Below are 15,493 nucleotides of genomic sequence, written 5' to 3'. Positions count from 1 at the left end.
CACTCGCCTTGATATCTATATGCTCCTTTCTCTTCTTTGAATAATGTGTAAATACAGTTGTGTGGCAGAAATATTTTATTTTCTAATGCAGATAATTTAAGTGTAATTTATACAATAATTTCAATGTATTTTTAATGTGCAGTGTCCAAAAATTGCCTCCTCCTAAATAGCAAACTCTTCAAATGTCCTTAAAGATTTTTCTTTTCAGTAGACTACATTTCTCTCTCTCTCTTTCTCTCTCTCTTTTTCTGAATAGTTGTAGAGTTCTAAGTAATGGTATCAAGAAGATATTTATGACAGCAGAGTTTTACATGAGGGAAATCTCTGAGAAAAATATCTATATCAGTCAAATGTGCATAGTTATATAGAATATACACTCTAGTCGAATGAAACTTATAAATCAAGAAATCATAAGCAGAGTGTTTTTCTTTATGGTTTTCTGTCACAAGTAATTGGGATAATTTTTTATGTGAATATAATTTCCTCTTTGTCTTAAGGTGCTTTATCATTCGAAGATGCCTTTTAGGGAAAAAATGTCTTAAGAAGACAATAAACAAAGCATAATTCTCCATTTTTGACCAGGGCCCACATTTGGCTTATTAATAACCAACTTTAAACTAAAGGGAAGCTCTAGAAGTAGAAATGTACCTAGCTGGATGGGCATTCCAGTAGAGGGAAGAGTGGGTGCTCAAACAGGACATAGGTATGTGATGGGAAAAAGATTACCATTTTTCCATAGCATATAGATCATGAAGGAAGATGTAGAAGGTGGCCTAGGGCTGAATAATACAGGACTTTGAATGCTGTATTAAGGGCATTAGTCTTTATTCTGTCAGGAGCCTTTAAATACAGATGGGCAAGTAATAGTCATTTATAGTTTTTTATCGAGTTCTGTGTGCCAAGCACTGCTCTAGGCATTAGGGTTACATCCCTTAACTAAACAGATGAAAATCTCTGTTCTCATGGAGCTCACATTTTTAGTGGGAGAAATAGACAAAAATAAATTATAGACTATGTGAGAATGTGGTAAGTTTTATTAAAAGGAAAAGCAGAGTGTAGTAAAGCAGGTCAAGAGTGTGTGGAGGAGGTGGGTATTTCCATTTAAATAGGATGGACAGAGTAGGTCTCCCTGAGCAAGAACTTGAAAGGGGAAGAAGTGATGGAAGAGGCTGTATAGATTACAGAAAAAATCCTTCCAGGCAAAGAGAAGAGACAGTACCTGTGTCTTCTTGCCTTCTTGGGGAACGGTGAAGTGGCTGGTATGACTGGAGCTGGCTGAATGAAAGAAACAGTAGTAGGAGATGAGGTTAGAGGGATATGGAGAGTGTGCAGCTCCATAGGGCCTTGCAGGCTCTTGGAACGACTTTGACTTTCACTGGAAGTGAAAATAGGGCGTCATTGAAAAGTTTTGAGCAGAGGAGTGATATGATCTGACTTTTTTTTTTTTCTCCTAACTCAAGTCCATGGTTTATTGAGATTTCCTTAGCTTTTTCTTTATTTTTTTGGACGGGAAAGTAGGACTTATTGGTGTGTGTAAGGGGGGGACAGTACCAAGGCTTTCATGAGTGCAGGGGCCGCCATTTGTCCTGAGGGCCAGGATTAGGGATGCGTTTGACCACACAGCCAGCTGGGGTGAGCTGCTTTTCTGCCACCATGTTTTCAGTGCCATCCATATTAATTTAGTAACTTCCCACTTCTTGGAGATGTGAATCTCCTGGCGACCAGGGGGCTTGGTCTTAGCCCTGTGTAGGGCTTCAGTACATGCTCATTGCTCTGCAGCTTGGTGTGGATGAATGTTACGACTCGGCCAAAGTGGACCCTGGCCACTGTGCCCTGGGGGTTTCCAAAGGCACTGCATGTGCCAGTCTGGAGCCCAGACTGGGGACAGCATGCCAGTCATGAAGGTTCACTGGCAAGGGTTGTCTCCAAGGTCCCTTAGGGAAACTTGTACAGGCAGTGGCTGCATACACTACTGAGGAGGCTGCTGTTCATAGCCATTGCACACTGGGCCCCAGTGGGGAAAGAGCACAGTTGGTTTAACTGGCTGCACACTGACTTGGGTGTAAACAGTGTCACTTCATCAGTGTGTTCAGAAGTAACTGTAGCAGGGTAACCTGGAAATAGGGACATAGGCCAGGGGGCTCTTACAGCAATCTAGGAATGAGGTGATGCAGTGGCAACTTGAAGCATACCCCCATGGCGGGTTCGTGTTGATGTATGGCAAGACCAATACAATATTGTAAAATAATTAGCCTCCAATTAAAATAAATAAATTTATGCTAAAAAAATAAAAGTAGATAAAAGGAAACTCATCAACTGAAAAAAAATAATATTACTTTGGCAATGAGGAGAGAATTGTGGTAGAGATAATTATTATGAGGCCACCACCATGACTAGACTCTAAATGGATGGTTTGTGTGAGAATGAAGAAGCAACTGCAGAAAGATCACCATGGAACTTGACAACTGTTTGGCTATAGGGAATTAAGGAGAGGGAGGAAACCGAGGTGATATGGAAGCCTTAAAACTCGAGGAGTGGGATCCAGATGGTGCCCTTACCATAAATGCGACCCTTCTTTTTGAAAGTCTGTCCTGACCCTTTGTGATCATCCTTTGGGCTTATGTAGTGTTTCCACTAGGTTATTAATTGTCTACTCACTTTTTGCTACTATATTTGCCCTCCTATCACCCACCTTCCAGAGCTGAGAGAAGAGCTCTGATTCTTACAATTGCGGCAGTATTAAGGTATAATTAGCAATTAAGAATAATGAAAGACCAAAGAATCTAAATTTATATTCAGTTTGTATATGAAGAATAGCTGATTGAAGAACATTAGTATATATTGGTTAAAGTGAATTCAGTAGATGATACGTAAGATGTGTTAGGCAAAGACTTAGCTTGGCAGGGGAATGCTCTTCGAGATGATGCTTGACCTTCTTTTAATGGTGACAGAAGGAAGTTACCCAAAGGAAAATTAAACTAATGGGGCTTGGGGCATATCTGTAAATTTTAGATTACCATGAACTGTTTCAATTCAGTAGTTCAACCCTAATATCCTACAGCTTAATTATACCAACTGAAGAGGCCATTGACCGTTGACTAAGAGTTAGTATCTAGTAACAATCATATCTGTGGTCTATGGTTGAGTCATTTAGCCTCCACAAGGTTCAGTTCCATCATTTGTAAATTGAGAGATTTTGATCATATTATCTCAAATTTCATCCAATTTAATAGTGTCTAACTCCATATAATGGAATTTAATATGGATAAAAATGTTAATTTCAAAATAGAGCGTGGGGGTGGGAGAAGAGAACTAAAGTTTCTTCTCCTAAGACAAAGTGGAAATACTGCCAGCAACGTTGTTTGTTTGTTTCTGTTCCCCACAATTAAACTGTCAAAATATATTCAATTGAGATACAGATTTAAAGTATTCAAGGCATGTGTATACCTTAACTTAGAAAACTGATTAAATTAAATCTTACTTCCCCTGGATTTACATTCTTACTTTGAAGATACATAAATGCTTCCAATCTTGAGTTTATAATCCCAAGGGATAGAAAAAAAAAAAAAAAAGAAAAGCAGTGGTTGCTTGAAGAACTGTATAACTAATAAATAACACAGGTGGACAGGTACCTATTTGAATGGTAGCAGGCTAAGTGCGGCACTTTTGAGACTTTGGCATTTCTCACTCTGATTTTGCATTACAGAAGATCATTGTGCATAGAACAGTTTTCTGTACCCCACTGGGAAAATTAAAGAGAAATTACCAGGTAGAGATAGTCTTAGGGTGAATTGATCTCTCTTAAAAAGGCTTCAGTTGTGATATAAATATTCCCCCTTACTTTCTTTTTTATAGGCAGTAAAGATTGATTGGGGTTTGTATCAGCAGGATGTGATAAAGACATAGTACAAAGATGTAGTAATGTAAATCCTTGAGGGAATCAACAGATTAAAAGTAGAAAAAGAACTACATATATAGTAGCATATTTGTCCCAACTGATGGAGGGGAGGATGATCTTTAATATCATTTAGTTGGTGGTATTTGAAGATGATTTTATGAGACCTTGTGACCAAATACTTCTCACTTAAAACTCCTACTAGAATTCTTCCCACCAGCGAGCCACATATTTTTCTTAGTTAAAAGGGATGTGAGCATGCATGATGTACATCATTCAGCTTCTGTTGTAGGAAATAAATGTATAGGGTGTTGTAGAAGGGTTGATTTCTGTTCCTAACATGATTTTAAACAATCTGATTCTTTCCTAATCACATTTCTTAACTAGCACTTCAACATATTTATATAATATAATGGCTTTTCTGCTCGTCTTTGGTTATTCTAAGGTCTTGAAGTATCTTCTGAATCTTGGAAGATTACTAAGTTGTTAGCTGTTGCCTTGCTTACTTTAGTGCTGCTTTATTACTGTAGTATTGCTGTGCTCTAAATCTTCAAGTAGTTGTGCCTATATATGCTGTATGGTAATCTTAATTAGTCACTGTATCTTCTTAACTGGAATGGACCATTTCCAGTGATTCTCAATGTTAGAAGTAGAAAACCACATGCAAAAAAAAGTGTTGGAGGTTTTGAGAAATGGGCATATATTAACGGAATCGGTAAGTTCAATGTTATCCAGAATATTTATAAAGTGTTCTATAAATATCTATCCATAACTGAGTTCTAGACAGCTGTTTCATTGTATTTCACTACAATTAAATGTGACAGTTTTCCTATTGTTCATGGTTTTAAAAATTTTATGTCTCTTAAAAATATGATTATTCATGCTAAAACTTTGAAAAATCTTGACAGGGCTTATGACTTTGTTATATCTTATGTCACATTTGAACACTGTGATAGTGATATGTGATTCAAATCTGACTTTGGGAATTTGGGAGTCATCTTGAAAAACAAAGAGACACCTCCTCCACCAAATTGTCATTTTTAATCCTTAAAAAGTGTTTTTCTCTTGTAAAGAATTTTTGTGTTTATGTGATATATTTAAATTTTCTAATTCTTTTGGAAGAGTTTTAGTTGATAAAATAAAAAATGAGAATCATTCAGATGTTTTCTTGTTTGATCTATGAATTTCTCTTATCTGACAGGTTTTTTTTTTTTTTGGTTTTAATAGAACATTCAAATAAAAACTTTGGCAGATGATGTGGTAAGGTGGACTTAGTAGCATGTTATTATATTACTTATGCATGTTCCTTTTTTATTAAAGTGGGTGGACAATAAAGCATTGATATATGTAACAATGTAAAAAGTCTAGATGTTTATAAAGTACAGTAGTTGGAAGAATTTTCAATAAAAAAGCAGATATCTGCAAAAAAAAATCAGACTTTTCTTTTTTTGAACGTAAACAGAAACAACTGTATGAGATCTTAAAATAATTTTGATATTGCCATCCTGGTACATACCTTAAGCAATTAAAAAACCTATATAAATCTAACTCTGGAAAGCACAAATGTTTCCTTTCTCAATAGCCATGTAAATCGACCCTGAATATGTTAAGTATTAATATAAACAGTAAAGGAAATTAATTTAAAATAGAAAGGAAGTTAAGTTCATTGTGTTAGTCAGAAATGTGCTGTTAAATTTTAAATCCTCAAGTATTTTTGAGCTAAGTCTATTGTAGTAAAACTTATTAAAAGTTATGGGCTTAAAATTTAAATGTGCCCTTTAATAGCTAATACCCTGGTGGCTCAGATTGTAAAGCATCTGCCTACAATCCAGGAGACCTGGGTTCAATGCCTGGGTCAGGAAGATCCCCTGAAGAAGGAAATGTCAACCCACTCCAGTACTCTTGCCTGGAAAATCCCATGGATGGAGGATCCTGGTAGGTTACAGTCCATGGGGTTGCAAAGAATCAGACACGACTGAGCGACTTCACTTAATAGCTAAACTTTTAAAAAAAAGGTATTTTAAGCAGTGTCAATTTTTTTTCTCTGTGAAATCACCTATCTACAAATAATGTAGAATATTATTCATGATTTAAGGAAGTGAAAGTATATGGCTTAATTTTATTTTCTTATCAAGATATAGCTGAAAGCAAAAGTCAATTTTCTAGATTGAAGTGAATAGCATAGTGGAAGATCAAATATATATGTAAATAATGCTATTCAGTAGAAATAAGCCAGCACTGCAAAAGTAAATATTAAGTGATATGAAGGGAAAGGAATAGAAATATGTTGATTTAATGGTCGATTGCATATTTAAATGCTTTTATGTCCACCATATCTTTTAGTAACATTTGATTCTTGGTTATGTACTCAGCTTATTTGGGATTGCTTAATATTTTTTCTTGAGTTGTTTGAAGATATACTACATATCTAATCCAACTTAATTTTCCTGAAAGACTTTCAAATTTAAAAGAAAATTGGACAATATAGAAGATGATTTGAAGATGTGAATCTTTAGTGACCACTGGGCTGGGAACCAGGGACTTGTCAATTTGGCAAGTTACTTTTTCTGTGAAATGAGAGTCAACCTAGATGGTTTTTCAAGTTTCTTCCCAGCTCTAAAATATTATGATTTACATAATCTCTTTGTAAGCAACCGTGTACTAAGATCATTTTTGGAATCCTAAATAAGCTGCTTAAAACTGCTCATATTTCTTTCAAAGTACACCTTTTATTTAAAAAAAAAAGTGTTCTTTGAATGAAAATAAAAGATATATATATATATATTTAAATACGGGTCAACAGTAGTTGATAAAATTGTGGTAAGAACGTCTGCGATGCTTTTTGTCTTGTTGAAGTGATTTATAAGCACTTGGTAACATGGCAGTGGCAGACACTGACGTCCTATCTAACATATCTGCTTGTTTGACATGAGCTGACAGTATGCATGTGCTTCTTAACAGAAACCAGAAGAAAACTGAGTTGCATTCAGTTTTCTGGTCATTACTAATTTTTAATGTTCAGTGTGCTGTGGTTCAAACCAGAATGGCCTGTTTACAGGCAACTGGAGTTGTTAACTCACTTTATGTGAAATTGCTAGCTAATTATAAGATTGTGCATGGAATCAATGGTTCTGAGTCAATATCCATAAAGTGGCAAGTTCTTCATAGTTGTGTTTTTAGGAATAAGATATTTCTGTTTGTGTTATGTTTCCAGAAAATGGAATAGATAATCTTTTACATTTTGTTCTGCTTCCTTGTTGGTCCTTTTAGGGAAGAAAAGGTGAGGGTAATAGTAGTAAAAACAGCAATAGTAATAAATAGCAGCTAAGTACACTGCACATGTATCTTTAGATCTCACAATCACTCTTTTCTTGCTTTCTCTCTCTCCTCTCCCTTCTTCCCTTCCCTTCCTTCCTTCCTTCTATATGTATTAACTTGTTACCCTATTTTAGAGATGAGGAGAGAGTTGGAGACCAAGGAGTTTGCACAGGGTAGCCGACCTAGTGAACTGCAGATTAAAACCCAGGGAGTCTGGCTCCATAGTCCATGCTCTTAACCATTATATTCTACCACTACATTGCCAAAGTGCTCATAGATACTTGTCACAATTATTTTGGCACTTTGAAGAAGAGAAATGTTAGTATACTTTTCCCCTTGGAATTGAATATCCTTTTCTTTTTCTTCCCTCATAGTTTCAAAGTTGGTGCCAAAGACACATTGTTCCTCAAACCACCACATGACTTTGAGATCAGACTTTTCTCACCTATTTACTGTGCAAAACAGCAATGACAAGGACCTAAGTTTCACTTTTGAGGAATACTTTTCACCCCCTAGATTTCAGAGGCTATTGAGCTACTTCAAGGTTTCACAGTAGTACAGTCTCTAAGTGGAGCTTGCTGCTTAAAATAACATTTTGTCAAAAAGACAATAATATATATTATCCTAACTGCCGTTTTGATGTTTTGGTTCTTCACGTTGGTGATTCTTGATCTCTTCCTTAGGGCTTCTTTTTTTTTTTCTTTCTGTTTGCAGCGTGACCGAATTACAAGTTTCAGAAAATCTACTGTAAAAAAGGAAAAGCTTCTTATCCAACATCCTCTTGATTCTCAAGTTGTAATGAATGAGTTTCCAGCTGCTCAGCCATTATATGATGAACGATCTTTGAATTTGTCAGAAAAGGAAGTACTGGATTTATTTGAAAAAATGATGGTAAGTTAGACCCCCTAATTTTGTTATAATTTTCAAGTGCATAGCACTGGGTTGGAAGTAGGGCTGTTTGTATGCACTGTGTTTATATCACATAAAGGAGAGGCCAGAAACTTGTTGATATAACAAAACTGTTTTTGAGAGTGTCTGGTTTTTTCAGCTATAACATGTTTGTCTCTTCCACTATGAGCTCCTAAAAGCAGAGGCTGTCTTATTTATTTTCATTCTCTGTTATTCAGTAGTCTGTGGCACATTGGATCAGTTTTTTAACTACCTAATTTGTGTACCTAATATGTGTTTCTCTTCTATTAAGCTAAACAGGCCTAAGTCCACTTCTCTGAAAACAATATAAGGTGTCTTGTTAGGTATATGAAGTAGAGTTTAGAGGACACAATGTTGTAAAAAAAAAAAATAGAGGAGACAGAAAAATTAATTCCTCCAAGTTTGTTTTATTATTAATAGTCATTCCATCTATATTTTGTAGCATTCTTCTTATATTAAATATTTTCTGGTTTGTGGTCTAGATTATTTATTAGATAATAAATATAATATTTTGATTTTTCAGCAGTTTATAGTAAGAGGAGAGATGAGGTTTCAGGCCATATTGGATTGATTTGCTTGATCAAAGAAGTGGAGATCCTGATTCAGGATTTATTCATTTCTAGTTCTATTCCACTTATCATGGTAATTTTGTGTGTGTGTGTGTGTATGTGTATGTGTGTGTGGATATCTATTCATTTTGAGTTAAGGACTAAATGAGTTTCAAAGATCTCCAAATAAGAGGTTAAGAATACTGGAAATCTATCAATGGAACAAAATAGAAAACCTAGAGATGAATCCACGCACCTATGGACACCTTATCTTTGACAAAGGAGGCAAGAATATACAATGGAGAGTACAGTCTCTTTAACAAGTGGTGCTGGGAAAACTGGTCAACCACTTGTAAAAGAATGAAACTAGAACACTTTCTAACACCATACACAAAAATAAACTCAAAAGGGATTAAAGATCTAAACGTAAGACCAGAAACTATAAAACTCCTAGAGAAAAACATAGGCAAAACACTCTGACATAAATCACAGAAGGATCCTCTATGACCCACCTCCCAGAGTAATGGGAATAAAAGCAAAAATAAACAGATGGAACCTAATTAAACTTAAAAGCTTTTGCACAACGAAGGAAACTATAAACAAGGTGAAAAGACAGCCTTCAGAATGGGAGAAAATAATAGCAGACGAAGCAACTGACAAAGAATTAATCTCAAAAATATACAAGCAACTCCTGCAGCTCCATTCCAGAAAAATAAACAACCCAATCAAAAAATGGGCCAAAGAACTAAACAGACATTTCTCCAAAGAAGACATGCAGATGGCTAACAAACACATGAAAAGAAGTTCAACATCACTCATTATCAGAGAAATGCAAACCAAAACCACAATGAGGTACCATCTCACGCTGGTCAGAATGGCTGCGATCCAAAAGCCTACAAACAATAAATGCTGGAGAGGGTGCGAAGTAAAGGGAACCCTCTTACACTGTGGGTGGGAATGCAAACTAGTACAGCCACTATGGAGAACAGTGTGGAGATTCCTTAAAAAACTGGAAATAGAACTGCCTTGTGACCCAGCAGTCCCACTGCTTGCTGTACACACTGAGGAAACCAGAATTGAAAGAGACACGTGTACCCCAGTGTTCATGAAGCACTGTTTATAATAGCCAGGACATGGAAGCAACCTAGATGTCCATCAGCAGATGAATTGATAAGAAAGAGGTGGTACATATATACAATGGAGTATTACTCAGCCATTAAAAAGAATGCATTTGAGTCAGTCCTAATGAGATGGATGAAACTGGAGCCGATTATACAGAGTGAAGTAAGCCAGAAAGAAAAACACCAATACAGTATACTGACACATATATATGGAATTTAGAAAGATGGTAACGATGACCCTATATCAGCAAAAGAGACACAGATGTATAGAACATTCTTGGACTCTGTGAGAGAAGGTGAGGGTGGGATGATTTGATAGAATAGCATTGAAATCTGTATGTTATCATATGTGAAATAGATCACCAGCCCAAGTTCGATGCATGAGACAGGTTCTCAGGGATGGTGTACTGGGATTACCCTGAGGGATGGGATAGGGAGGGAAGTGGGACGGGGGCTCAGGTTGGGGAACACATATACACCCATGGCTGATTCATGTCAATGTATGGCAAAAACCACTGCAATATTTTAAAGTAATTAGCCTTTAATTAAATAAATTAATTAAAAAAAAGAATACTGAAAATCTAGACCCTTCTACTCTGCCCATTATGGAGTATCTTGTTCCTATCTCACCCCTAATCCCACTATTAATTGAAAGTTGTTGAGTAAATACAAATTCCCTTTATCTTTATACTTTTCCTTTAATGCCCTTTCTGTCTAGTGAAAGTTGACATCCAACTTTTCCCATGACACAAGTCCTGACATATCCACTCTCTTCAGACCCTCCTGCCATGTTCCTTGAACGGTCTTTTAATAACCCTTTCTCTTTTAAGGTCTATTTATCTGCTGACTGACCTTGATGATGATAGCACCCGGTTAGCCTTTTGACCTTTCCCTTGTTACTCATTTTGGTGATTTCTACTATTACATTGATAATCTTTCCATTGCTTTTTTGCCCTTAGTTCCTTAGTCTTCTGAACTCTGACCTCTGCATGTATGTATTTAGCCAATTTTAGGCATGACAGCGCTTTGGATTGTGTCATTCTTTGGAATGATTCCACCTCTAAGATCTTTAACCCAAAATTCTTCTCAAAAGGTAAACAACCTATACTGCCTTTTCCAGGCCCTTAATTTTACAGGGCATGTTTGTGTAGTGGTTAAGAGCTGAACTCTGGGGTCATTCATACTTGAGTTTGAGTTCTGGCTGTGCCGTTAATCACATTACCCTGTGAAGTCATGATACATCCTCTCAGCACTTTATTTTCCATAACTCTTAACAAAACTATAATAGGGTCTACCTTATATGGTTTATTTAAGGATTAGAGGAGATGATATTCCTGGAATAATGCCTGGCATAAAGTTTTCTGTAAAAATAATTTTATAAATATTTATTGCATTTCATTCCTTTATCAAGTAAAGCCCTGTTCTTCAGTTTCCAATATTTCCTGATCACCTAGACTGCCCTTCAGTTTGCAATGGGATTGGCTTATTTTAATCACCCCAACCAACAAAAATAGAAACAAACATTTTTTGACACTAATCAAACTTTTTTAATCTTTTTTTTAAAAAACTCTTATTTTCACTCAGATTTCACTCAAATGATACTCCTTTAATCTGCTGATAAATTGGTTACTAATTTTTATGGAAGTAAAATAGCTATTTGAGTTAATCAGTGCCATTGCCATATTCTAGTTTACTTTAGCTTAACTGGGCTGTCTTCCAGGCCATTCGTTTTCTCTGTCATTCCTAATTGCTTTCCAAATGCCATTGGTTCTGCTTTTGCAATGACTTTGACGTCTTTTTCCACAGTTGTCCTCCAGCTGCTCTTACCCTACTTTAGACAATATCCCTCTCTGATTTTTTCTCACAGACTATGAAAATTTCCTCCTATCTGGTCTTCCTCTTGTCCTCCAGGTTTTTCCTGTTCTGATCCAGTGATACTTTATTAATGATTCTCAAACAGGCTTCTTTTCTAAAGCTCCAAGTAGGCCCTTCTGTTTTCAGTCATCTTACACGTCCCTGCTCCATTCCCTCCACCATGCTTCTTGATGACAATTTCACACCTTTACTTTGCTGCTCAACTCTCAGAACTCTTACCCATCTTCATGCTCTGCTGATGACCTTGGTTCTTAATTTCCTGAGTATACTGAAGTGATCAGAAGAGAACTTCCATGGACTCCCACCACCACATCTCCCTATCAACATAGATGAAGTTTTCATCTTTCAATCCTCCCATTTATGTAGAAGATTCCATTCCGTTTGACCTACTCAGGGACATTACTCCAATCATTTTCTCCTCTGTCCTCTGCACTTCCCAGCACCTTACAGACATGCTATCTCACTTTACAGCTTTTTCATGATCTTATGCCCCTAGCCTACTGCTGCTCACTTTTTACTCTCCTTTGAAGCAAAACACCTAATAATTTTGTTTATATTCACTGCTTCTGATTTCTCTCATCCTACTTCTCTCCTAAACTCACTCTATCTAGCCTCTATTCCATCATTGTATCAAAATGGGTTTTATTAGTGTCACCAAAAATCTTCGTGCTGCCTAGCCGCATGTTCAGTTCTCAGTTCTTATGTTAACCAACCTACCAGCAGTGTTTGATGCAGTTGCTTATACATCTCCATCCCCTAACCCCCCTGGGGCATTAATTTTGTTTTTCTCCAAACTCTTTGGCTGCTGCTTTTCAGTTTTCTTTGCTGATTCCTTTTAGTGTCCTCAACTTTTAAATGTTGGAGGGGCCCAGAGATCAGTCCTTGGAATCTTCTCTTCTCTACATCATCTTTTTTTGTTGTTATTGCAGCCAGTTCTATGGCTTTACATTCCATTTGTATGCTCACAATTCTCAAATTTATCTGCAGCTTAGTCCTCATGTCTGAACTCAAGACTCTCATAATCGTATTTCATAATCAGCAACTCTCCCTGGATGGTCAGTAGACTTCTCAAAATAACATATCCAAAAACTAAGCTGTTAATGTTCTCCTCCAGGCTTGCTCCTCCTGGTGTCTTCCCCTTCTCAGTCAATGGTATATCCATCTCTTCAGTTACTTGGGCCAGACACTCTAGGATTATCCTTGATTACTCTCTCTTTGTCATATTCCACATTTAATTTTCTAGGAAACGCATAAGCTCTTCCTTCAAAGTAAGATACTTGTAAAAGCTGACCATCTCTTGCCACCTTCACTGGTCCCACACTAGTTGAAGCCTCACCTAGGCTGCTACAAGTGTGGCAGAGCTATTATGATTAACAGAGTTCCTCAGTTGTCTCCCTGCTTCCACCATGACCCTCTAGTGTATTCTCAAATATTACCCATTTAAAACCTGAACAACATCATGTCACTTGGGTTCTCAAATCTCTCCATAGCTTCTCAGATCTCTCCTATGGCTTCCTAATTCCCTCAGGATGGCCCTCTATGATTTGATCCCCAATTTACCTTTTTGAAGGGCTTTCCTGGTGGCTCAGGTGGTAAAGAATCTGCCTACAATGTGGGACACCTGGGTTCGAACCCTGGGTTGAGAAGATCCCCTGGAGAAGGAAATGGCAAACCACTCCAATATTCTTGCCTGGAGAATTCCATGGACAGAGGAGCCTGGTGGGCTACAGTCCAAGGGGTTGCAAAGAGTCAGACATGGCTGAGTGACTAACATTTTAACAATTTGACCATTTTGATATCTTCCTCTACTACCCTTTTCATTTGCTCATTTGCTTCAGTTACACGCATTTGTTTTATGTGATGATAGCCATAAACAAAAAATGATTCCTGGCAGTTTTAAATTTTTAAATTTGTGTACAGCATTTACAGTGTTTTCAAACCTTTTATAGAATTTTTATTTTGTGGTTTGAATATTAATTCTAATATTTCATCAGAAGTTTACCACATCCCTCTTTAAATGTGACATGTTTTTGAAAAGATTTACTTGTGGATTCATAAATGTTAAAGAAAGGTACAACTTGGTGCCACATGTCCTAATGATAATATTTCCTTCCATGGGAATGTTGGAAGAGGAAATCAGAGAATTGTGGTTTGCTAAAAAGTAAAAACAAAAGATCAATTAAAAAAATTTTTGAAGGGTTGTGTCTCTTTTTTGAGAGAAGTCTACTTGTATATTAAACATTATATATTTTCTTTATTATCTTTTGTTTGACTGTAATCAGATTAAGTGAACAAGTTATTTTATGAATTATCATAGCTCACATTTACTGTGCACTTATGGGACCAGCATGTTATTGAATACTTTATTTGTATTATTTCAGCTGATCCTTGTGACAGTGCTGCAAAGTAGGCAACATAGTTATACTCTATTTTTCAGATAAGGATATTAAGGCTTCAGTTCAGTTCAGTCGCCCAGTCATGTCTGACTCTTTGCGACCCCATGAACTGCAGCACGCCTGGCCTCCCTGTCCATCACCAACTCCGGGAGTTCACCCAAACCCATGTCCATTGAGTCAGTGATGCCATCCAACCATCTCATCCTCTGTCGTCCCCTTCTCCTCCTGCCCTCAATCTTTCCCAGCATCAAGGTCTTTTCCAATGAGTCAGCTCTTCGCATCAGGTGGCCAAATTATTAGAGTTTTAGCTTCAGTATCAGTCCTTCCAGTCAACCCCCAGGACTGATCTCCTTTAGGATGGACTGGTTGGATCTCCTTGCAATCCAAGGGACTCTCAAGAGTCTTCTCCAACACCACAGTTCAAAAGCATCAATTCTTCGGCACTCGGCTTTCTTTATAGTCCAAATCTCACATCCATACATGACTACTGGAAAAACCATAGCCTTCACTAGACAGACTTTTGTTGACAAAGTAGTGTCTCTGCTTTGTAATATACTATCTAGGTTGGTCATAACTTTCCTTCCAAGGAGTAAGCGTCTTTTAATTTCATGGCTGCAGTCACCATCTGCAGTGATTTTGGAGCCCCCCAAAATAAAGTCTGACACTGTTTCCACTGTTTCCCCATCCATTTCCCATGAAGTGATGGGACCGGATGCCATGATCTTCGTTTTCTGAATGTTGAGCTTTAAGCCAACTTTTTCACTCTCCTCTTTCACTTTCATCAAGAGGTTCTTTAGTAGTTCTTCTTCACTTTCTCCCATAAGGGTGGTGTCATCTGCATATCTGAGGTTATTGATATTTCTCCTGGCAATCTTGATTCCAGCTTGTGCTTCCTCCAGCCCAGCATTTTTCCCATTCTATTGTTTTCCTCTATTTCTTTGCATATTAAGGCTTAGGAAGAGGGTAAAGAAATTGGTTCTGTAACTTGCCTAAGCTAATAAGGGATTAAAGTGAAACATAAATTTAAGTACACAAAAATCTAAAGCATTGGCATTTTGGTAATCTGTATCTTTAATAATGTTACATTTAAGTTAAATTTAAATTTTGTACATTTTCCTTTCCACTCAGTGGAAGTAGAAGGCAACTCAGAGGTACATTGCCTCACAGATAAAATCAACTTGAGATGGAAAGTTGTCTTTTTACAAATTATTGATTTTTATAAAGCATTACTTGTAAAGAAGGAGGCCCACAATTTAGTAATGGAAAACTGTTAAAATGCTGTTCTCAAAGTTGATTGAGTTAACACTCTTAAGTCTTTCTGTTTCTAAAACACAGAAGTGAATTTCTAGATATGAAATTTCCCTTTAAAAAAATTTTTTGTGGGTGTCCTTCTGTGAACAAATACTGTGA

General features: G+C 36.9%; 1 protein-coding gene across 1 annotated transcript in view; it reads left to right on the top strand.

The window, feature by feature from the left end:
• Positions 1 to 15,493, top strand: part of DIAPH2 (diaphanous related formin 2) — a gene marked incomplete in the record, with an annotated part of 842,722 nt that overhangs the window by 54,414 nt on the left and 772,815 nt on the right. Inside the window, 2 exon segments of the mRNA XM_018044114.1 lie at positions 5,123 to 5,155; positions 7,928 to 8,104. Of these exon segments, the coding sequence (XP_017899603.1) occupies positions 5,123 to 5,155; positions 7,928 to 8,104 (210 nt within the window).

This window comes from Capra hircus (genome assembly GCF_001704415.2).
Source record: "Capra hircus breed San Clemente chromosome X unlocalized genomic scaffold, ASM170441v1, whole genome shotgun sequence".
Lineage (NCBI taxonomy): Eukaryota > Metazoa > Chordata > Mammalia > Artiodactyla > Bovidae > Capra > Capra hircus.
Note: the sequence above shows the minus strand (reverse complement) of the source record. Positions and strands in the feature narration are given on the sequence as shown.